The sequence below is a fragment of the Heteronotia binoei genome, chromosome 10, assembly GCF_032191835.1.
Source record: "Heteronotia binoei isolate CCM8104 ecotype False Entrance Well chromosome 10, APGP_CSIRO_Hbin_v1, whole genome shotgun sequence".
Classification (NCBI taxonomy): Eukaryota; Metazoa; Chordata; class Lepidosauria; order Squamata; family Gekkonidae; genus Heteronotia; species Heteronotia binoei.
The window spans coordinates 59,284,131-59,307,172 of record NC_083232.1 but is presented as its reverse complement, the minus strand read 5'-3'; the positions used below and the strand labels follow the sequence as shown (position 1 = coordinate 59,307,172).

The 23,042-nt window shown below is 42.9% G+C and overlaps 1 protein-coding gene across 1 annotated transcript in view; it reads left to right on the top strand.

Annotated features, from left to right (window-relative positions):
• The first annotated feature begins 4,393 nt into the window (after positions 1–4,393).
• RFTN1 (raftlin, lipid raft linker 1) overlaps positions 4,394–23,042 on the top strand; it is a 144,341-nt gene continuing 125,692 nt past the window's right edge. The window contains exon 1 of the mRNA XM_060248729.1: positions 4,394–4,546. Within this exon, the coding sequence (XP_060104712.1) occupies positions 4,402–4,546 (145 nt within the window). The 5' untranslated portion in view covers positions 4,394–4,401. The remainder of the gene's footprint in view (positions 4,547–23,042) is intronic.

The window sequence follows — 23,042 nt, the reverse complement described above, 5'->3', positions numbered from 1 at the left end:
AAAGAGGAAAAGACAGTCTTCTGTTCCTGCTGTGATCCTCTTTCATCATTCAGGAGGCAATGTTAAGAATTCAATTGTAGATCTTAATGTTGCTTTTTTCCTTCTGTATTTGTGCTTGGTTGGTATTTCTTATTTTTATTTTGCTAACAGTTATACAGTCAGAGATCGATTTTGTATCATTGGATTATCCATACAGCTGAACATATGAATGGTTTAAGAGTCTCGAGTTCATCACTTTTGTGGAGGAATGATTTGTTAATCTAAATTAAAAACTTAATTATCCCACTGTTGGTGTGCTTGGTATTAATATGCTACAATATTTGCTGTTTAAAAATGTTTTTATTTCTAGCATGTAACTTCTGTTACTCCATGTTTAATGTACGCATCTCAATTTTTACACGTATCTTGAATGGGATTATTAGCTTAAGGCTTTTTTTGAGCAGGAACACGCAGGAACACAGTTCCGGCTGGCTTGGCATCAGGTGTGTGACTTAATATGCAAATGAATTCCTGCTGAGCTTTTTCTACCACAAAACCCTTGAGCTTAGTGTAGTGATACTCATTTAATAGCTTATGGGGGGGAGGAAATGTCTACTGGGCACTGTATTATTCCCTATGGAGAACGATTCCCATAGAGAATAATGGGGAATTGATCCGCGGGTTTTGGGGCTCTGGGGGGGGTTATGTTTTGAGGTAGAGATGCCTAATTTTTAGTATAGCATCTAGTCCCTCTCCCCAAAATACCCCCCAAGTTTCAAAACGATTGGACCAGGGGGTCCAATTCTATAAGCCCCCCCCAAATGGTGCCCCTATCCTTCATTATTTCCTATGGAAGAAAGACATTTAAAAAGGTGTGCTATCACCTTTAAATGTGATGGCCAGAACTCCCTTGGAGTTCAATTATGCTTGTCACACCCTTGTTCCTGGCTCCACCCCAATGTCTCCTGGCTCCACCCCCAAAGTCTCCTGACTCCGCCCCCAAAGTCCCCAGATATTTCTTGAACTGGACTTGGCAACCCTAGCTCAGAAGAGCCATTGAGTGAATATCTCTGTTTTAGTAGAACATAAATAGTTTGGAATTTACTTTAAAACAAAACAAAGGTGAACAGGTAATTGGAATTTAGTAATGTGCTTTTTATGTTTTATGTCTATGCAAATTAGCAAATTAATACAGGTGGCTTGTAGAGCAGCAGCATCCATTGAATACTTGGCCATTGGTTTAAGAAGTGCATGTTCTTCCTATCACAAGCCAATCTCTTGTATTACTGTTTCAAGAAAAAATATTTCAGAGGATCTGGCATAATTCTGATTCCTTCCTTTGTGCTAGCTGTTCAAGTTTTTGTTACTAGCATATACATTGTTTTTATCTGAGAAAGGTTCTGTGCTGCTGTACATCCTTATATGTCTGTTTTAGTGTACTGTGGACAACTTGTACAGTGCACAAGTGCCCCAATAATGTTCTGGGGCTGATGCTGTATTTGTTTTTAATTATATAAATAAGACTGTAACAAAACATTCTGTGTTCTTTAAGTTTAAAAAAATCCATAAGATTCAAAATGTTGAATTGTATACTATGCAATATTTATACAGATTATTGATGCTGAAAATATTTAGCACGTTATGAGTGTTCCCTGATTTTGTTACTAGTTTTGTTCTGATCTAAATAACTGCTTTCCTGCTGCTTACCCTGATTATCCTAACCTTTTCCTCCTAGATATGCCTAGCACAGATATAACAGAGGAATTTCCTCTTTGGGGCAAAGCTGTGGGCTCTTGAATGCCCTGCTCCTGCCTCTTTTGCATGCAGCTTCTTTCGTTCCATAGTTTGTTTCAAATGTTGTTTGCTGTTATGTCAGGATTGGCATGAATGTTGATTAAGTTAACCCTGTGAACTTCAAGTCATGGTTACAAGGATAACTCTGGTTAATTTTAACCATTTTTGTGCAAGTGTATCCTATATATATAAAAGCCCTTTCATCTTGGCAAAACGGAGCTCTACCATTGGTTGGGGGGGTGCACTCCATCAACCTTTGACCCATCAAACCATCAATCAAAAGTACTTGCATGCAAGTGCCAGCTGAAGTAATAAAAATAACGGCTGAGATAGGTGAAGAAACGTGGTTGTCATATAATCAATTATTAAAAATACAAAGTGGCAAAATAGAACTAAAAACTGCTGAAGGGTTGAATCATAAATATGATTGGTTCCAAATGCAACAAATAAAGAGCTTGGTGGAGAATGATATTAAAACTGAAGGAATAAGGAAAGAGCAAACAGAAATGGAAAAAATTCTGCTTGGAGACAATGATAAATTAATTTCAAAAGTATATACATTACTTCTACAATGGTCTACAGAAGATGAAGTAGTGAAATCTCAAATGATCAAATGGGAAATTAATGTAAATAAAGAAATACAGATGGAAACTTGGGAATATTTGTGGATGAACTCTATGAAACTTTCAACATGTCAAAGTATTAAAGAAAACTGTTTTAAGATGATGTATAGATGGTATATGACTCTTAAAAATTAGCAAAGATGAATAACAAGATGCCAGACAGATGTTGGAAATCTAAAAAGCATGAAGGTTCTTTCTACCATATGTTGTGGACTTGTGAAAGAGCAAAACAGTATTGGCAAATGATTCAACAAGAAATTTCTAGGATATTGGGATATGAAGTAATGAAAGTTGCAAAGACTTTCTTATTGGGATTACAAATGGAAAAATTTCCAAAAGAAGATAGAACTTTAATCTGGTACTTGCTTTCAGCTGCTAGGACATTGTATGCGCAGTTGTGGAAGCAAGAAAAAATACCAGAGAAATGGGATTGGATTATAAAAGTTATGACATGGAGTGAAATGGACAAACTAACAAGAATATTAAGAGACTATGACTTAGAAGTTTTTAAGATGGAGTGGAAAAAGTTTAGAAGATATATAGAAAAAGAGTGGAAAATAAAAGGACATTGAACAATTTTTGATAATAATTAAGTTTTAAAAAGAAGCAGAATATAAATTTTTGTTTTAATAGTTAAGGGTACCTTTAATATTTCTTTTTTTTTAAGTAAATAACACTGGCGGGGGTCAAGTAACGAGGGGAGGGGGGGTGGAAAGTAATATATGGGGTGGATAAAAGAAATTTTTAAAAATGTAAGATATAGATATAGATTTATTACCATATGTTACTAATAAAAATTGTTTCACACCTAAAAAAAAGTACTCTCTCCTGCCCAAGTGGCTGTTGGTAGCCAGCCAGGATGATTCTGTCAGTAAAAGGCAGCCAACCTTGGTTCTGGCAGCTTCTGGCTCTTCCTACTTTCCCACTTGCTGAGCCACCTGTCGCACTGCTTTGCAGAGCAGAGAAAGCACACCTTCCCTCAATTGGCTGAGAGAGGGAGAAGGAGGGAAAGCCAGAGAAAGCCTTCTCTCAATTGGCTGAGGGCTCCTCCCCTTTCTCCTCTGGAAGGGAAACAGACTCATTGAGAACTAATTGGGCCAGTCCTGACTAGGGCTGCCAGTTCCAGGTTGGTGGGAAATTCACTAAGCAGTTCCTCAGAGGCCATAGCAGCCACCTCTTTCCTGTCATTCCCTTTCTCCCTCCCTCCCTCAACCTGGGGAAGCTGCTAGTCAGAGGCTATGCAACCAAATTTGCTTCTGTCAGTAAATTGAGAGCCCACAGCTGAATATAGTGTCATAGAGTCCTCCCTGCAAAGCAATTATTTTCTGCAGGGGGAGAGAGATCTGTTGTCTGGAGTTCAGTTATGATCCCAGGAGCTATTCAGGCTTCACCCTGCAGATTGGCTACCCTAGGCCTGGCAGCACACTCTGGATGACTTGATGCTACCTGACTGGCATTACTTAACTAAGCTTGGCTGCTTGCTCCTGTTCAGCAGCAGCCCCCCATGACAGCTGGTGTGACTTAGCAGTTGCCACCTCCAGGTTGGGAAATTCCTGGAGATTTGAGGGATGGAGCCTGGAGATGGTAGGGCTTGAGGAGCAGTGGTACCTCAGACAGGTACAATGTCATAGACTCCTCCCTCCAAACCAGCTATTTCCTCCTGGGGAACCACTGTTGCCAATCTCCAGGTGAGGGCTGGAGATCACTCAGAATTGCAACTGCTCTCCAAATGGCAGAGATCAGCTGCCCTGGAGGTGAGGGGGGAGTGAATGCTTTCACTTGGGTGAGTGGGAACTGTAACTATTACAATTAATTGCAATTCAATCCTAGTTGAAAGTTATGTTTGACAAGTGAAATAAAATATAGCCTATTCAATGTCTGAACCATTTAATCATGCTGTTCACTTACAAAAAAATTAAAAACTTTTTGTGAAGATCTGAATCAAACAAGACACTTCAGTCTAATCAGTATTTTCTTTATTCCCATTTTTTCATCAGCTTCTGCAATGGGTTGTGGACTCAACAAGTTGGAAAAACAAGATGAAAAACGGCCTGGTAACATCTATTCAACACTGAAGAGGCCCCAAGTAGAAACCAAAATAGATGTTTTCTATGAGTATCATTTCCTGGAATTTACAACTTTAAGCGATGGTAGGTCTGTTTTCTATTTTAGGATGTTTTTAAAAGCTATCTAGCATACTTGTCATATTTCATGTTGATAAGAAATAGTAATAAACAGCCGCAGCATATAGGATCTTAGCAAGTAAAGCAACAGACTAAAGTAGCTTTGGTCTGACCTGTGATTCTAACAGTTATGCATTTTCCACTTCCACTTATTTATGCATTTTATTTTTGTTTGTTATTTATATTCCACCTTTCTTATACAGACTCATGGTAGATTACACAGTATAATTTGTTGCAATGGGACAGAATAGGACAAATAAACAATGTAAAAGGATCAGGATAGCTGATAACTGAAAAAATGATTATAAAATGGTATTTTGAGGACTTCCTGTTCACTTACCTTGGACAAGACTGCTCATAATAAAAGCAAGTGTTCACACAGATCCAAAACAACTTCGCTTAGTATAATACTTGCATACATAAAATGGACTTACACTGCCTCAGAAAAATGTCTTCTGCAAAAGGCCTTGAGAAGAACTGGGCTCTGTATATAGTAAACACTAACACACACACTGTGTGCATACTTATCAAAGGCATGGAGATCTTTTTCTAAAGGCTTCTTCTTTTTGTGATGATGATTGGGAAAGGGGTAGAACACACACAAGCAAGAAAGAAATATGGGGTTCATGACTTGGCATTACTTACTATTAGGCTTCCCGACCCTCCCGCCCTGGCGGGGGACCCCAGGATTTCCAGCCTCTTCCCCCACTCCCCAAAAAAACGGAAGCGGGGGGAGGGGGGAAACGGCGCCAAGGAGCGTGGCGAGCCGCCCCATTTCGGAGCGGACGCCGCCACTGCGCAGCTGCCGCCTCTTCTCCGCTTCACAGTAGCTGCTCCTCCAAGATGGGCTCAGGCCCGCTCCGCTCCGCCTCTGAGGTAAAATCAGAGAAGGGGAGGGTGGAGGCAGGCCAGGAGCATGGCGAGCCATGAATCTGGGTCCTTCTAGGACCCGGACTCGCGGCTCGCCGTGCTCTTGGCCTACCTCCACCCTCCCCTTCTCTGATTTTACCTCAGAGGCGGAGCGGGAGATGCTGCTGCGCTGCCGCCTTTTCTCTGCTTCTAGCTGCTCCTCCGAGATGAGCTCAGGCTGAGCCCATCTCGGAGGAGCAGCTACGGTGAAGCGGAGAAGAGGCGGCAGCAGCACAGCAGCGTTGCCCGCTCCGCCTCTGAGGTGAAATCAGAGAAGAAGAGGGTGGAAGGAAGGCATTTAAAAAGTTGTGAGGTCCCTTTAATTGTGATGGACAGAACTCCCTTTGGAGTTCAATTGTGCTTGTCACACCCTTGCTCCTAGCTCCACCCCAGTGTCTCCTGACTTCACCCCCAAAGTCTCCTGGCTCCACCCCCAAAGTCCCCAGATATTTCTGGAATTGGATTTGGCAACCCTACTTACCATGCATTTTCTACTTTCCTCAAAAGTAGGGTGGGCCTAGGCTTCCCAATCCCCAGGTCCCAGCGGGGGATCCCCCGTTTTCACAGGCTTCTCCCCACCCCACCAGCTGGCCGGCAGGGGAAGCCCTACCCCCCACAATCACCATGTAGTTTGAGATCTCCAGCAGGTCCGTTTTTAAAATATGTGCCTTTAAGGCTGAGCAGGAAACAGGAAGGGCTTTGGAGAACGGCCCCTTTCGTTTTCAGATGAAGTAAAGTTCTGCAAGAACAAGACCCAGTAAGTATTTGTGTGTGTGAGAGAGGGAGGAGGCAGGGGATTCCCTGGTTTGGAGGCCCTCCCCCCACTTTAGGAAGCGTGGGGGGGGGGAGGAAATGTCTACTGGGCACTCTGTTTTTCCCTATGGAGAACGATTCCCATAGGGAATAATGAGGAATTGATCCATGGGTATTGGGGGCTCTGGGGGGGCTATGTTTTGAGGTAGAGACACCAAATTTTTAGTATAGAATCTAGTGCCTCTCCCCAAAATACCCCCCAAGTTTCAAAACGATTGGACCAGGGGGTCCAATTCTATGAGCCCCAAAAGATGGTGCCCCTATCCTTAATTATTTCCTATGGAAGAAAGGCATTTAAAAAGGTGTGCTGTCCCTTTAAATGTGATGGCCAGAACTCCCTTGGAGTTCAATTATGCTTGTCACACCCTTGTTCCTGGCTCCACCCCCAAAGTCTCCTGGCTCTACCCCCAAAGTCCCCAGATGTTTTTTGAATTGGACTTGGCAACCCTAGGTGGGCCTTACTTAATATTGAGCTATGAATCTCAAAACAATTTTTAGCACATATATCCTAATTAGATTACCAAAGGACTACAGTTAAAACTATGTAAAAAATCTTCATCTCCTCTCTCTGTGACACACATGATGATTTATTATTTTATTTATTTCTTTTACACCCCATCTTTCTCCCCAATGAAAACTCCAAGTGGCTTATATTAACTTTTCATCTATGTTACCTTCAGAAAAACACTATGTGGTAGGTTAGGATGAGAGTGTGTCAGTAACTCGTCACCAGAAAGTTTCAGTGACAGTGGGGAGTTGAACCTGTGTCTCCCTAATCCTAGTCCAGCATTCTAACCACTGCATGACACTGGTTCTCAACGTGTTCTGTACCTTTTAAAAAAATCAGTGAGAGTATACTTTGGATTTAAATTGTGCAGCAAGCAAAATATGGCTAAGGCATCTTAAGTGAAAAGGCAAGACTTAGTGGTGTGAATCAAACCATTCTTCAAGTAGACTTCCTACAGTAGGGTTGCCAGGCATAGCTGAACAACTGGTGGGAGTTGAGTGTTTGCATCTCTGCCAGTGGGTAATAGTGTGTTGTCACTTCTGCGGAAAACCCAGAAGTGATGTCATGTCACACCTCTCTAGGAATTACCATAAGAACATAAGAGAAGCCATGTTGGATCAGGCCAATGGCCCATCCAGTCCTACACTCTGTGTCACACAGTGGCCAAAAACTTATATATATATATATATATATACACACACACACACTGTGGCTAATAGCCACTGATGGACCTCTGCTCCATATTTTTATCTAAACCCCTCTTGAAGGTGGCCATGCTTGTGGCTGCCACCACCTCCTGTGGCAGTGAATTTCACATGTTAATCACCCTTTGGGCGAAGAAGTACTTCCTTTTATCCGTTTTAACCTGTCTGCTCAGCAATTTCATCGAATGCCCACGAGTTCTTGTATTGTGAGAAAGGGAGAAAAGTACCTCTTTCTCTACTTTCTCCATCCCATGCATTATCTTGTAAACCTCTATCATGTCACCCTGCAGTCGACGTTTCTCCAAGCTAAAGAGTCCCAAGCGTTTCAACCTTTCTTCATAGGGAAAGTGTTCCAGCCCTTTAATCATTCTAGTTGCCCTTTTCTGGACTTTCTCCAATGCTATAATATCCTTTTTGAGGTGCGGCGACCAGAACTGCACACAGTACTCCAAATGAGACCGCACCATCGATTTATACAGGGGCATTATGATACTGGCTGATTTGTTTTCAATTTCCTTCCTAATAATTCCCAGCATGGCGTTAGCCTTTTTTATTGCAAACGCACCCTGTCTTGACATTTTCAGTGAGTTATCTACCACGACCCCAAGATCTCTTTCTTGGTCAGTCTCTGCCAGTTCACACCCCATCAACTTGTATTTGTAGCTGGGATTCTTGGCCCCAATGTGCATTACTTGGCCACATTAAACCGCATCTGTCACGTTGATGCCCACTCACCCAGCTTCAACAGATCCCTTTGGAGTTCCTCACAATCCTCTGGTTCTCACTACCCTGAACAATTTAGTGTCATCCGCAAACTTGGCCACTTCACTGCTCACTCCCAACTCTAAATCATTTATGAACAAGTTAAAGAGCATGGGACCCAGTACCGAGCCCTGCGGCACCCCACTGCTTACCGTCCTCCATTGCAAAGACTGCCCATTTATACTCACTCTCTGCTTCCTATTACTCAGCCAGTTTTTGATCCACAAGAGGACCTGTCCTTTTACTCTATGACTCTCAAGCTTTCTAAGGAGCCTTTGATGAGGAACTTTAGCAAAAGCTTTCTGGAAGTCAAGGTAAACAACATCTATCGGGCCTCCTTTGTCCACATGTTTGTTCACCCCCTCAAAGAAATGTAACAGGTTAGTGAGGCAAGATCTTCCCTTACAGAACCCATGCTGAGTCTTCCTCAATAACCTGTGTTCATCAATGTGCCTACTCATTCTTTCCTTGATAATGCTTTCTACCAACTTTCCCGGTATTGAAGTCAGACTGACTGGCCTGTAATTTCCCGGATCTCCTCTGGAACCCTTTATAAAGAGGGGGGGGTGACATTTGCTACCTTCCAGTCCTCAGGAACGGAGGCAGATCTCAATGAAAGATTACAGATTTTTGTCAAAAGATCCACAAGTTCAACTTTGAGTTCTTTCAGAACTCTCGGATGTATGCCATCCGGACCCGGTGACTTATTAATTTTTTAATTTGTCTATCAGTTGTAGGACCTCCTCTTTTGTAACCTCAATCTGACTCAGGTCTTTTAACACCCCTTCCAAAATTAGTGGTTCTGGGGAGGGCAAAAAGTTCTCATCTTCCGCAGTGAAGATGGAGGCAAAAAATGCATTCAGCTTCTCAGCCATTTCCCTATCCCCCTTCAGTAATCCTTTTACCCCATGGTCATCCAAGGGCCCCACTGCCTCCCTGGCTGGTTTCCTACTTCTAATATATTTGAAGAAATTTTTATTGTTTGTCTTTATGTTTTTTGCAATATGCTCCTCATAGTCCCTTTTTGCCTGCCTGATCACAGTCTTGCATTTGATTTGCCAGAACCTGTGTTCCCTTTTACTAATCTCACTTGAACTGGTTTTCCACCGCTTAAAGGAGTCCTTCTTACCTTTTACAGCTTCCATTACTTCGTTTGTTAACCATGCAGGCCTTTTCTTATGCCTGTTTGTGCCTTTCCTAACTTGTGGTATGTATTTTATCTGAGCTTCTAGGATTATAGTTTTAAATAGTCTCCAAGCTTCCCCAAGGGTTTTGACCGTATTTACCTTTCCTTTCAGTTTCCTCCTCACATGCCTCCTCATCTCAGAGAATTTACCCCTTTTAAAGTTAAACATGGTCGTGGCAGTCTTTTTGGGCAACTCCCTATTTATACAAACGAAATCAATAACATTATGGTCACTGCTCTCAAGCGGCGCAATCACTTTTACATCTCTCACCAAGTCTTGGGCATTACTTAGGACCAAATCCAGGATCGCTCCACCCCTGGTAAGTTCTGAGACCATCTGCTCCATAGCACAGTCATTGAGAGCATCAAGAAACTCAATCGCTTTCTCTCGACCAGAACACATATTGACCCAATCAATCTGCGGGTAGTTAAAATCACCTATTATGACACAGTTTTTACGTTTAGCCACTATCTTTAAGCCTTCCATCATATTATAATCGTCCTCTCTCTTTTGATTTGGTGGGCGATAACAAACTCCCATAGTTAAATTTCCTTTTGGGCCCTCTATTTCAACCCAAAGCATTTCTAAAAGGGAATCTAATTCTCTGACCTCAGTCTTACTGGATTGTATATCCTCTCTGACATACAGAGCCACCCCACCTCCAACCCTTCCCTCCCTATCCTTCCGATATAACTTATATCCAGGAATCACCGTGTCCCACTGATTCTCCTCATTCCACCAAGTTTCTGAAATTCCCACAATGTCTATGTTTTCTCCCAACACTAAGCATTCCAATTCACCAATTTTACTTCGAACACTTCTAGCATTTGCATACAAACATCTATAATTTCCCAGGCAAGCTAGGCCCGCCACCTTCCTCCTGCCGCCTCGAGACTCTGGCAGACAGTCCATACTGCTTGTCACCATCACAGTGGACAACTCTGATCCGTTACCCGGTAGAAAAATAGCAGCTAACCCTTCATCTCTTTGAGACGAGTCCTCCCGAACCAGAGACATTTCATCTCCTGTCGGCTTTCCCCCAAAACTCTGAAGAAACTCTGAAGTTTCCCCAGAAATTCTGTAGAAAACCATAGAATTTCTGATTATTCCTAGAGTAAACAGATATCACTACTGGGTTGTCTCCAGAAGTGATATCACACTGTTGACAATAGGTTTTTTTTTTTAACACAATATTTTTCTCCTGCTGGCTGTAGGAGTGGCAGAGGGCTAGGAATGCTCTATCCTCAGCAGGAACGTGACAGCCCTATCCTGCACTAGGGCTGCCAAATCTAGGTTGGGAAATTCCTGGAGATTTGGTGGGTGAAGCCTGAAGTGGCCAGGGTTTAGGGAAGGGAAGACCCTCAGAGGCATGATGCCAGCATCCAAAGCTGCCATTTGCTCCAGAAGAACTGATCTCTGTAGTCTCTGTAGTCTGGTGATCAGTTGTAACTGTAAAACATAAACTGGGATTTGGAAACATAGATTTGTAGCAAGCTGTCCACCAGTGCAACAGATACAGATTTTTCCCTTTGTTCCCCTTTTGTTTGACTACTGGGGAAATGATCTGTGGAGCTGTAGAGTATACATGGGCAAAAAGCCAAATGGGTTCAGAATAGCAACGAGGATGTGAAATTGGTTCCACAGAATGTAGAAGTTCACTTGCTAGGGTTGCCAGTTCCTTACCTGGTGCTGGAAGGGGGTGGGGCAGGAGTTCTCCAGGAGTGTGCAGGGTGGGGTGATGTCACCACATTTGATGTCCCCAATGTGATGATGTCATGCAGAAGCAATGTCCTCACACTGGACAATGGGGAGGGACGGTGGCTCAGTGGTAGAGCATCTGCTTGGGAAGCAGAAGGTCCCAGGTTCAATCCCTGGCATCTCCAAAAAAGGGTCCAGGCAAATAGGTGTGAAAAACCTCAGCTTGAGACCCTGGAGAGCCGCTGCCAGTCTGAGAAGACAATACTGACTTTGATGGACCAAAGGTCTGATTCGGTATAAGGCAGCTTCATATGTCCATATATGTTCATTGGGTATGTTGAGTGGCAACACTCTGGTTTTTTGGGCGAAACTCCATGGGCTTGTGGCTGTTGGTGGTGGGGCTTTCCCCACCAGCCAGCTGACTGGCAGCAAACAGAAACCCTCAAAATCAGGTGATCCTTCACTCCCACCTGGGATCTGGCAACTCTATCACTTGCCCCTAACAGCAACCAGGGAAAAACACATACATTGCTGTTGCAGCAAATATGTATTTGCTTCAGGAAGTGGAAAGGCATACTCTTATCTGTCCTAGTATATTGGAGGAGACTTTTGGGACAGCCTTTTCAGCTGCTTTCCGCAGGTTATGGACTTCTTTGCCTAAAGAAGTGAGGCTGTGGCACCATCTTCGCAGGTCTGGAGGAGGGATGGTGGCTCAGTGGTAGAGCATCTGCTTGGGAAGCAGAAGGTCCCAGGTTCAGTCCCTGGCATCTCCAACTAAAAAGGGTCCAGGCAAATAGGTGTGAAAATCCTCAGCTTGAGACCTTGGAGAGCTGCTGCCAGTCTGAGAAGACAATACTGACTTTGATGGACCAGGGTCTGATTCAGTATAAGGCAACATCATATGTCCATATGAAAGTCAAAGACTTTTGAGAAGGCCTTTGAGTTAACTGACAGTTTAACAGCACCATGGATAATTTCAGGGCGTTTTTTTTTTTAGCAGGAACGCACAGGAATGCAGTTCCAGCTGGCTTGACATCAGGGGAGTGGCCTAATATGCAAATGAGTTTCTGCTGGATAATTTTATGCAGTAATTTAAATATTTTAAAATGTTATGTTTCTGTGAGTGTTGTGAGCTCAGTATGGGACTGAAGGACATTGTTTGCAAACTATTTGAATTATTTAGTGTTTGAATACAGGTAGTACAGTAAAGCAGGGTTTACTGGTTGGCACCAATCCAGGGTTCCAGCTAGTTTTAGCTAGTTAACTACAGTTGGTACTAATTGTGGTGGTTATGATAATTGTGTGGTTGTGGCCAATGTGGTTATAAGGACAGTGGTATAAGGGAAATGCCCTCCCTGTTGGGAAGTGAGAAGAGGTAAAAAGCAAACAAACCAGGATCTTTCACACAAAACTGGGATTAGCTGTATCAAGCAAAGTAAACAAAGGCTGTGTTTCCAGTGGCGGAGCTCCCGCCCCGCCTCGCAGACTCACCTGGCAACCCTCCCACTATCAAGCACAGAGAGGCCGACAGTTCAGGAGAAGGCAACAACTGTCCCACTTCAACTTTAAAGTGCAGGCACCCCCCATCTGGCTTCCGTGGGAGTAGTGCCTCTCCACTCAGGGCATTACCTCCAACAAGTCCACATCCATTCCCCCCCATTTCACCACTGGACTCAACCCCAACACACCCAAATTTCCTGCTGGGATTGGAGGAAGGCAAGGGTGGAGGGAGAGGGGTGGGGGATTTAACTCTACTGGAGAAAGTCTGATGTGGAGGAACAGCTCGTGTCTTACCCCGAGAGATAAAAGATGGCTAAACACAGGAGGACTGGAGGGGGGGGGGGGCTAAGGTGTTGCAAACGTCCACCTCTCGGCCTTATTCTGAGGCAGAGCAGACCAGGTAGCAGAGAAATCACACCCTGAAGCTGGAGCCCTTGTCTCCCTCCCAAGCCGACCCCCAGGAGCCGGGCACTGTGACACAAATCTTGGTTTAAGCAAACTACAGCTTGTGACTTCTTTGCCTTAGCCTGTATTGAACAGTTTATCTCAGGTTAGACGTTCTGTCTGTCCAAGTGTCCAAGTCCACATTGTTGAAGGAATGTCCAAATCTATTTTAACTTTTTTTTAACCAAATTGATATTAGCATACATTTAGTTAAATTGTCAGTTATGGGATGGACTTGGTGCCCAACATATCCTTTAAAAAGAATACCTTGTAATGGTGGGGATTTAGTTGAACACTCACGTAATTGTTGCTTGATAGGCAGATGGCTAAAATCTTTTACACTGAATAGCAATAGCTCCCCTGCTGAGAGCAAATGGGAAATCTTGTCTTTTTACTAAGATTTAGTGTAAGCCACCAAATGCAAATAAATTGTTTTCATAAAGGGAAAAAGTAGAACATGACCCCTTTATGGCTGTCAATTACAGATCTACCAAGGAAAATTGTAAATCTGTTATAAGCCAATAGACTATGGTTTAGATGGTTCCTATGCTGACTCCTGGCCTAATAAATTTAACTATAATAGTAACTGAATTCTGGTTTATACTACCTACGTAGACACAATTACACTTTTGAAGATATGTACAAACAAATTGACTCAATACTTCCCTTACTCTTTGGATGGAGAGCAAGCTGTGTATGATGAATTTATAACACATTCTCCAGTCATTCGGGGGGGAAATCTCCAGAGAGATCTAGTTGATAAATATATTTGCTAGGATATCCATCTACCACATTGATGAAGGGTTATGAAGAGCTCACTTCTTTCTCTTGTTAGTCGCTTAAAGTTTTGAAGCTTAGAACTGAACTGTAAATCTATAATTTCAAAGACTTTAAATGTGTTTACTATGCATATTGCTAATTCTATTTGAAGTGTAACGATTTCTAACTGAAGAGTGACAAGAGGATTTCAAATTATTAATGGAGAGACTGTAGAAAGGGTGAGACAGGAATCAACAAACTCTAATGGGACAAGGAAAAAATGGGAATAAACTTTTATCTTGGAGAGTACAGTTGTTGAGGGTACATGACAGTTTGTACTGAAATTAATCCAGGCAGTGTCTAGGGTTATAGCCTTGTATAATTTATTCACAAGTAGCCCCAGTGATATCATTAAGTCTGTTCATGGAGAAAGACTTCATATCCTAGTTTCTAGTCACCTTCAAAACAGGTTTACCTTTCCACATAAATGCTTGTCCCAGAAGACAGTTTGAGAAAAAGAGACCCAGCATCATTAGGAACAAAACATTAAGGACTGCACTGAGACATGGAAACTAGTTTATATGTACCTGAATGCTTTGTAGAAAATGCTGTTTTGTAGGAAATCCCCTCATCCTGTTAAGGTGTATACAATTTATATATGTCTTTTTGTACATTTTTAAAATAGATGATTTTGCCATGCATGTGCACTTTATTTTATTCAGTGGGTTTATTTGTAGGTAAGTGTGTATACAATTGTAGCCTTCCTATATCTTAGGAGCTGAAACTGTGCCCCCATTTTATTTTGTTTTACTTCTGCTTTATCAACTTGTAAGTTCCCTTCAGTCTTGCATGTTTCATTTTTTTTTGCTTGCAAAGATTTCTGTTTTTAGCAAGTAACATTGGCAATGCAAGGCTAAGTACTTAATATTTGACGGTATTGCCCTGGCTGAATGAAATGCCGGTGCAGAGAGAAGGAATGTTAATGTTGCTGTTTTAAAGTAATTTCTATAAGGGACACTCACAGTTTTATGAGGTGATCTTGTAGAAAAAACAGCTGTTTCAGCAAGTATTGTCTAGTAAGCTCATACAATTTGATTCTCATCTGGTGTCAACCTCTTTTTAAAAATATTGGACATAGCAACTGGAGACAGAAATTTGGGGTTTCCCTTAGGATAGGGCTTCCAGTAACAAAATAACTACATCATGGTGTGATCATTTGGGAGATTTTGTTAATGCTTGACATTAACAAAATCCTTGACAAATCCTTTTGTAGCTGTAGACTTTTTCTTTGGTTTTGCCCAAAGAACACAAAATATGACTGACTGCTCATGTGGGTTGTGAATTGTTCTCTGTAACATATATGAAAACCTAATGGCATGCAACAAGTGGCTGAGAGTCCCTAATTATATGTTTAATAATGTAAAATAGGACAATTAAAAAAGGAACCATCTTTCTCTTCCCAAAAAACTTCTGGATGTTTTTCTTATATAATGGGCAAACAATTTTTTAAAAGTTTAAAAGGCCCTAGGATATTAAGCCATTCCCAAATAACTACCATTAATCTATCCTAATGGGATCAGTTCTTATCCTGTTCTTATTATATTTTAGTTAGAATTTATTTGACATTTTTAAATATCCTGTAATGTTGAAAGTAGAAGCTTGAATAAATGTTATGATGGGAGTTTTTAAAAAAGTATAAAAGGCTAACATTTTGAGTGATAAGCAAATGTGTAGAAGAGTGAATAAATGCTTCTTGAGACTGTCTGGGTCTGGGACTAAATTCTTGCTTATCCACCCACTCTTTTCCTTGGTGCTCACTAAATTTGCGATAACAAAATTGACAGGAACTGCAGCTTGATAACAGAAAGTCACACAATTATGAAGTATTTTATTCAGTGAACATGTGGTGAAGAACAATGGAAAATAATCTTGCAGAATATGTTTTAATTTTAGCCATTTGATCATTTGAAAAGCTTCATCAAGGCAGTCAACCCAGCTGGCTAAAAAAGAGACAAGACTGCATGGAAAAACAGATGCTGTTTCTGAACTGAGGTTTCCTAAATAAACAACACAATGCAAAATCCAAACAAAAAAAATTACTCTGACACAGTTCCAAACTTCTCACAACAACGACTTAACAAGAGCCCGCTTACTCCGCCATTCTCTTCTCTCTCTTTCTGGTTTTGACATATAGGATGCAAGTGGATGTTAATTTTGTTTTGCATTTTAATAAATGGTACAATGGATAGTAGCAAATTAATTCATACAATTTAGCACCCTTTGTCAGTTCTAAGTGTCAGGAAACAATTTTAAAGAAAGAACATTGTTGCAGAGCTTAGCTAGCAAAGCATAACACTGGCAGACAGATGCTTATTTATATTTCATTAGTAACCATCTCACTTCATCTCTTTACTTTCTCAAAACTCTTATCAACTTAATTTCTAATCCTCATAGCTCATTCTCTTTTAGATTAATTCTTTTTATCATTTTATTTGGAAATATGTGGCATCTGTAGGCCTCCTCAAAGCCTGGAGGTCTTTAATTTTTTATGTACCTTCCAAAGTACGAAGGCTCTTTTTTCATACCTGATATGAAAGTCTTTACACAATGAATGTTTATGAGAAGGCAGAAGGACTGTTTGTTGCTTAGCACATCTGTCAAACGACTGCACATTGATCAAGTGTAGAGGCTTAAATCAGAAGCTAATTAGAGCTTTCCCCCTCTATTTTAAAGACATTTCTTCTGTCAAAGCTACAACAGATCATTGGAAATACTCAAACAACTCTTCCCCTTCCCCCCAATAGTAGCGCCTCATCCACTGGTAAAAAACTGCCATCAGACAAGTGGAGCCATCAGATTCAACCCTCTGGTTACCTCCTGTCAAAATTTACAAAACAGAATTCTAGTGGCACATTAGCAGGTTGCCATCTTTGGGCTGGAAACTTCCTGGAGATCTGAGGGGGTAGCCTGGGGGAAAGGATTTGGGGAGGGGAAGTACCTCAGTAGGGCATAATGCCATAGAGTCCACACTCCAAAGCAGACTTTTTTTTTAGGGGAACTTCTCTCCATAGTCTGGAGAATATTTGTAATTCTGGGACAGTTGTCACACCTTAAACACTAACAACATGGAGTATTACTTTCCCACCTGTCCTCTTCTCCGTAGTCCAGAATGCCCTTCACTAGGGTTGCCAGTCTCCAGGTGGGGGCAGGGGATCCCCCGATTTGAAGGCCCTCCCCCCACTTCATGGTCATCAGAAAGGGGGGGGGAGGGAAATGTCTGCTGACACTTCATTATTCCCTATTGAGACAGATTCCCATAGGGTATAATGGAGAATTGATCTGCGGGTATATGGCGTTCTGTGGGGGACTGTTTTTTGAGGTAGAGACATTAAATTTGTAGCATAGCATCCAGTGCCTCTTCCCAAAATATCCTCCAAGTTACAAAAGGATTGGACCAGGGGGTCCAATTCTTTGAGCCCCAAAAGAAGGTGCCCTTATCCCTCATTATTTCCAATGGAGGGAAGGCATTCTAAAGGTGTGCTGTCCCTTTAAATGTGATGGCCAGAATTCCCTTTGAAGTTCAATTATGCTTGCCACATCCTAGCTCCTGGCTCCACCCCCATAATTTCCGGGGTCCACCCCCAAAGTCCCCAAATATTTCTTGAATTGGGCAACTCTAAGGAGCAGGGACACAGAGCTCTGACTGTTACACTATCCACCTTAACTCTTGTGGTGCTCACTAATTTTTTACTTTTGTCTGCTTTCTCTATGGCCTGTAGTGGACTGCTTTATTGAGGGTGCCAGACTTCAGGTGAGACCTGCAATTCCCTGGAATTACAGCCCATCTCCAGACAACAGAGTTCCCCTGGAGAAAATGGATGCTTTGGAGGATGGACTCTATGGCATTGTACCCTATGGAGGTCTCTGTCCTCCCCAGGCTCCATCTTCAAATCTTCTGGAGTTTCCCAAACAGGATCTGGCTACCCCACCCCCTCTGCTTCTGGTGGCCAAGGGGGACCTGGCAACCCCTAAGTACTCATCCCCCACAATTTCTAGGTACTGCAAAAGCTGTCCCTGGATACTTCAAGAAATAGGGTTTCTCAGTACATCAAGGATCTCTATCCCATAGCATCTCACTTTGTCTGCTCCTATTCTTTAGGGAATATTTTCTCCAATGGCCAGGAAAAGGTGGCTGTTATTTTTTCTTTTCATTTGTTCTTTCAAAATGTGTCTTTAATTTATTAATACTAAAGAAGCATCAGTACATAGATGAATTATTTCTATAGAAAGAGATTCAACGTTGCTGTTTCTTGACCTAAATCCTATCATGGTTTGTCAGCATTTGTTTCTGACTTTAGAATTTTTATTCTACTAATCTCTAGATAACTTTTGTTAGACATTTGCCAGGAATAGCTGAAACTATTGGTCATACTTGCTCCATTAGCTAATGTGCTGTGCTATTTACTGAAGTGTGTAATAAACTGAAAAAAGCTGGCCTGTAAGCAGGGCATAGTGCAGTTTAGAGGCTTTGGTTGATCACTTCCCCTCATGAGAAAAGTGATAAACCCTTTCAGCCAGTATGTGCTCGTACAATTTAAATGTACTTCAGGGAAATATCTGTGTTTCCAGTACAGCTACTCAGCTAGCAACGAGCTGAACATGAGAATGAAGGCAAAGAAACGAAATTACACTAAAACTACATATTTTTGTAAGACGGATCCTGTATTACTGAGATGCGGTTTTCTCCCTAATTTATAATATTTATGTGTTTCAGGTAGTAATGGTCCTAAGTACTGATAACGATAACTCTTATAATACATTCAAGAAATAAAGAGAGGGCAGAAAGCTGAATGTGTTATTATTTACAATTTGTTAGGGTTGCCAGCTCAAGGTTGGGGAAATACCTGGATATTTTGGAGGTGGAGTTTGGGGACAGTGGAGTTTGGGGAGGAGAGGGACCTCAGCAGGGTATGATAGCATAGAGCCCACCCTCCAAAGCAGCCATTTTCTGCAGGGAGATCGATCTTTGTCATCTGGAGATTAGCTGTAGTAGTGGGAGAGCTCCAGATGCCACCCGGAAGTTGGCAACCTTAGAATTCATGTTTTTTCTAGTAACCTTTAATTAAGTTAAACATCCATCTTTATGGAATTTTTAGATATCAGTAGTAGATAAGGGTACCCTATCATCATCAAGCCGCATTCCAAAGTGACAGCTGCCCCGCGCACACACAAAAACGAACGCGGTATATTTCCTCATGAGGGAGTGACGCAACAGTCCCTGAGGGGGCGGCTAGGGATCTGCCCCCCCCAAGGAATGCCGGCTGTTTCCTAAGGGGGAAAGGAGGGTCAGCCACTGGTGTAGCAGGCTTCATATTGAGTGGTTCGTTACTGTCTCACAGCCACACGACCAAGACCCTGTGGAGAGTGGCTGACAAGCTGGAGAGCCGTGAGTAGACATTCTTTCACTGGATTTGCTATACAGCAATCTTGCCAGAGCCCGGTAGGGCAGCCGCCCACTTGAGCCGTGTGGCGGCGCAGCTGGAATCTGATGGCGGGCTTAACTGGGGCCGAGTAGTGGCGCTGTTTGTGTCCACCAGCACCTTGGCAACAGCGCTAGCTGAGCTGAGCGGAGGGCCCATGAAGAGATCAGCAGCCTGACAGAGGCCTTGGTCATCTATCTGTCTGTGGAGAAGCGTGAGTGACTGGAGGTGCACGGTGGCTGGGACAGGTTCTACCGCTACTTCAACAAACACGGTTCTGATTCAATCAACCGGTATGATACCAAAAGCAACACTATCATAGCGACTGCCAGATTTGTCCTAGCAGGATTAGCTTTCCTCTTGGCTGTGTGCTAAACGTACATTGTGAACTTGAAACTATGAACCATCTCGATGAAACTATGAACAAGTACCCATGATGAGTCCGTTCTATATTTTTACAATTTTAAAAATGTTGCTTAAACTGGTGTCTAGGCCAGAATGCTTAAAATGAAGCACAACCCACCTTGGCATCAAAACAAACGGGAACAAAGATTGTTCAATATCCTAGGTTTGTATGTTTTGTTAGTTCCATTGTAGAGAACTGAGACATTATGCTAAATATGTTAGATGACCGTGCGATGCAACCCATGTAATGATGTGTGTTTGGATTTTTATGCAGGGAATTCCAATCTTATTTCAGTCGAGTACGCCATGTGTTTCATACCGGATCCAAAAAATGGTTCTATACGCCATCATATCTAATAGAAAAGTATTTTATTAAAGCGAGAATATACAAAGCATAGCTTTTTAAATTAACAGCAATTTGCATCCCGACCCACGAATGCCTTCCACTTTGGTGTTGAATAGGTGGGAAGGAGGATTGCCAGGAAATCCTGCTGGGGCAGTGTAAGAAATACACGGCATACATCTTTGTCGTATTGTGATTCACAAGGATTAGACACGTATGTATGTACAGAATGTGTAGCAGAAATAATCTGTTTCCTTCCCACAGATGGCATTTGCCGTTTGATCAATATCACACCAATACATCCTCTTTATCAATGTGAGAAAACAAAAACAAGTGTGCTATTTTCCCCACCATACTGAAAAAAATACAGTTCTTACTATCTATTTCAGGATACGTGTCTTATATATACAAACAGACATATGTGTTTTTTCATCTACAGGTGGTTGGGACATTCTCAATTCTAATCTGCATGTTTTTCCTTCTTTGCAACCTCTTCTTCCCCCATGAGGGAATCAACCTCCTTTGGAGACTCTGGTGTTTGCGCTTCAGAAGATGATGGCTCCTTTACTCCTCCTTTCTCATGATCCTCCTTTTCATTTTGAACGTTATATACGGTCCTGCATCCCCAGCAGCAACTTGGTTCCGCCTTCACAGGGAAGACATCCGCCACCTCCGAATACGAGAGAGTTTTCCCTATCTTGTCAGGGGAAAAAAAAGTATCCAAGTCTTTCTATTTCCCTTCTAGACATCCGCATCCCACCCTTTAAAATAAAAAAAACCTTACATCCGGATATAAATAATAATAATAAATTTTTATTTATACCCCGCCCTCCCCACCGAGGCAGGCTCAGGGCGGCTTACAGAGTGTGGCAAAAGCCATGTTAAACAATAAAACAATTATACATTCAGTACCATTTAAAATTACCATTAAATTTACATAATATAAAAATCTAAAATCAATCTAAAATAATCTTATCTTATTGCTAACTCAATTGTTGATGTTAATGATGGCATGGTGTTCATTGCAGAAGAACTCCTCCCAGAGAGCCAGTGCGGCTTCAGAGCTAACAGGAGCACCACCGACATGGTATTTGTTCTCAGGCAGCTCCAAGAGAAATGCAGGGAACAGAACAAGGGTCTGTATGTGACTTTTGTCGACCTTACCAAAGCTTTCAATACCGTTAGCAGGAAAGGCCTGTGGCAAATCTTGGAACGTTTAGGATGTCCCCCAAGGTTCCTCAGCATGATCATCCAGCTACACGAAGACCAGCGAGGCCAAGTCAGACACTGTAACGACCTCTCGGAGCCCTTCCCAATAGGCACAGGTGTAAAGCAAGGCTGCGTTCTCGCGCCAACTCTCTTTACGATCTTCTTTAGCATGATGCTTCAAAAAGCTGCAGTAGATCTAGATGAGGACGATGGTGTCTACATCCGCTATCGCACCGATGGCAGCCTGTTCAACCTGAGGCGACTAAAGGCACACTCCAAGACAATGGAAAAACTCATCCGAGAGCTACTGTTTGCTGACGATGCTGCACTTGTCTCCCACTCGGTATCAGCTCTGCAGCATATGACGTCCTGCTTTGCAGAGGCTGCCAAGCTATTCGGCCTAGAAGTTAGTCTGAAGAAGACAGAAGTTCTCCACCAGCCTGCACCCCAGGAAGATTATCACCCTCCCTGCATCACTGTGGGTGAATCAGTTCTGAAGACAGTCCAGCAGTTCAGCTACCTGGGGTGCATCATCTCCTCAGATGCCAAGATCGACAAGGAGATTGACAACAGGCTGGCAAAGGCAAACCGTGCATTTGGCCGACTGCACAAAAGAGTGTGGAGCAACAAGCATCTGAAGAAAGGCACAAAGATCAATGTTTACAAAGCGGTTGTGATGACAACCCTCATCTATGGCTCCGAATCGTGGGTTTTATACCGTCATCACCTGCGACTCCTTGAGCGCTTTCATCAGCGCTGCCTTCGCACCATCCTCAACATCCACTGGAGTGACTTTGTGACCAACACTGAAGTCCTCAAGCGGGCAGAGGTTACCAGCATCGAGGCACTGCTGTTGAAGACGCAGCTGCGCTGGGCAGGGCATATTTCTAGGATGGAAAACCACCGCCTTCCCAAGATTGCCCTGTATGGCGAACTCTCCACCGGCCATCGAAATAGAGGGGCACCAAAGAAGAGGTACAAGGACTCCTTGAAGAAATCCCTTAGCACCTGTCACATCAACCATCACCTGACCTAGCCTCAGATCGCAAAGCATGGAGGCACACCATCCACCAGGCTGTCTCTTCCTTTGAGAACACACGCATAGCTGGTCTTGAGGACAAAAGGAGATTGAGGAAGAATCGCACTGCTACAGGACCAACCCTAAATCAGACTTTTCCCTGCAGCCGCTGTGGCCGGACCTGCCTGTCCCACATTGGTCTTGTCAGCCACCAGCGAGCCTGCAGCAAACGTGGACTATTGCACCCTTCTTAAATCTTCGCTCGCGAAGCCAAGCCGAGAGAGAGAGAGGGTGTTCATTTCAGGTTTCATCTTGGAAGGCTAGCTGGAAGAGGGCGGTTTTGCACGCCCTACGGAATTGGCTAATGTCCCGTAGGGCCCGCACCTCTTCCGGCAGCTGGTTCCACCATTGGGGTGCTTTTATAGAGAAGGCCTGTTCTCTGGTTATTTTTAGTTTGGCCTCCTTTGGCCCAGGTACTTCCAGAAGGTTTTGTGAGCTGGATCGCAGTGCTCTCTGGGGAACATATGGAGAGAGGCGGTCCCTAAGGTAAACAGGTCCTCGGCCATATAGGGCTTTACCCCGGAGAGCACTGAGGTCTGGTTCCCAGAACCTATTAACAATCCCTGGGCCAAGAGAAGTTAGGTTGAAGGCTACTAGGGAGCAGGCCTTCTCGGTGATAGCCCCTCGTTGGTGGAACGACCTTCCAGAGATGCTGCGAGCCCTG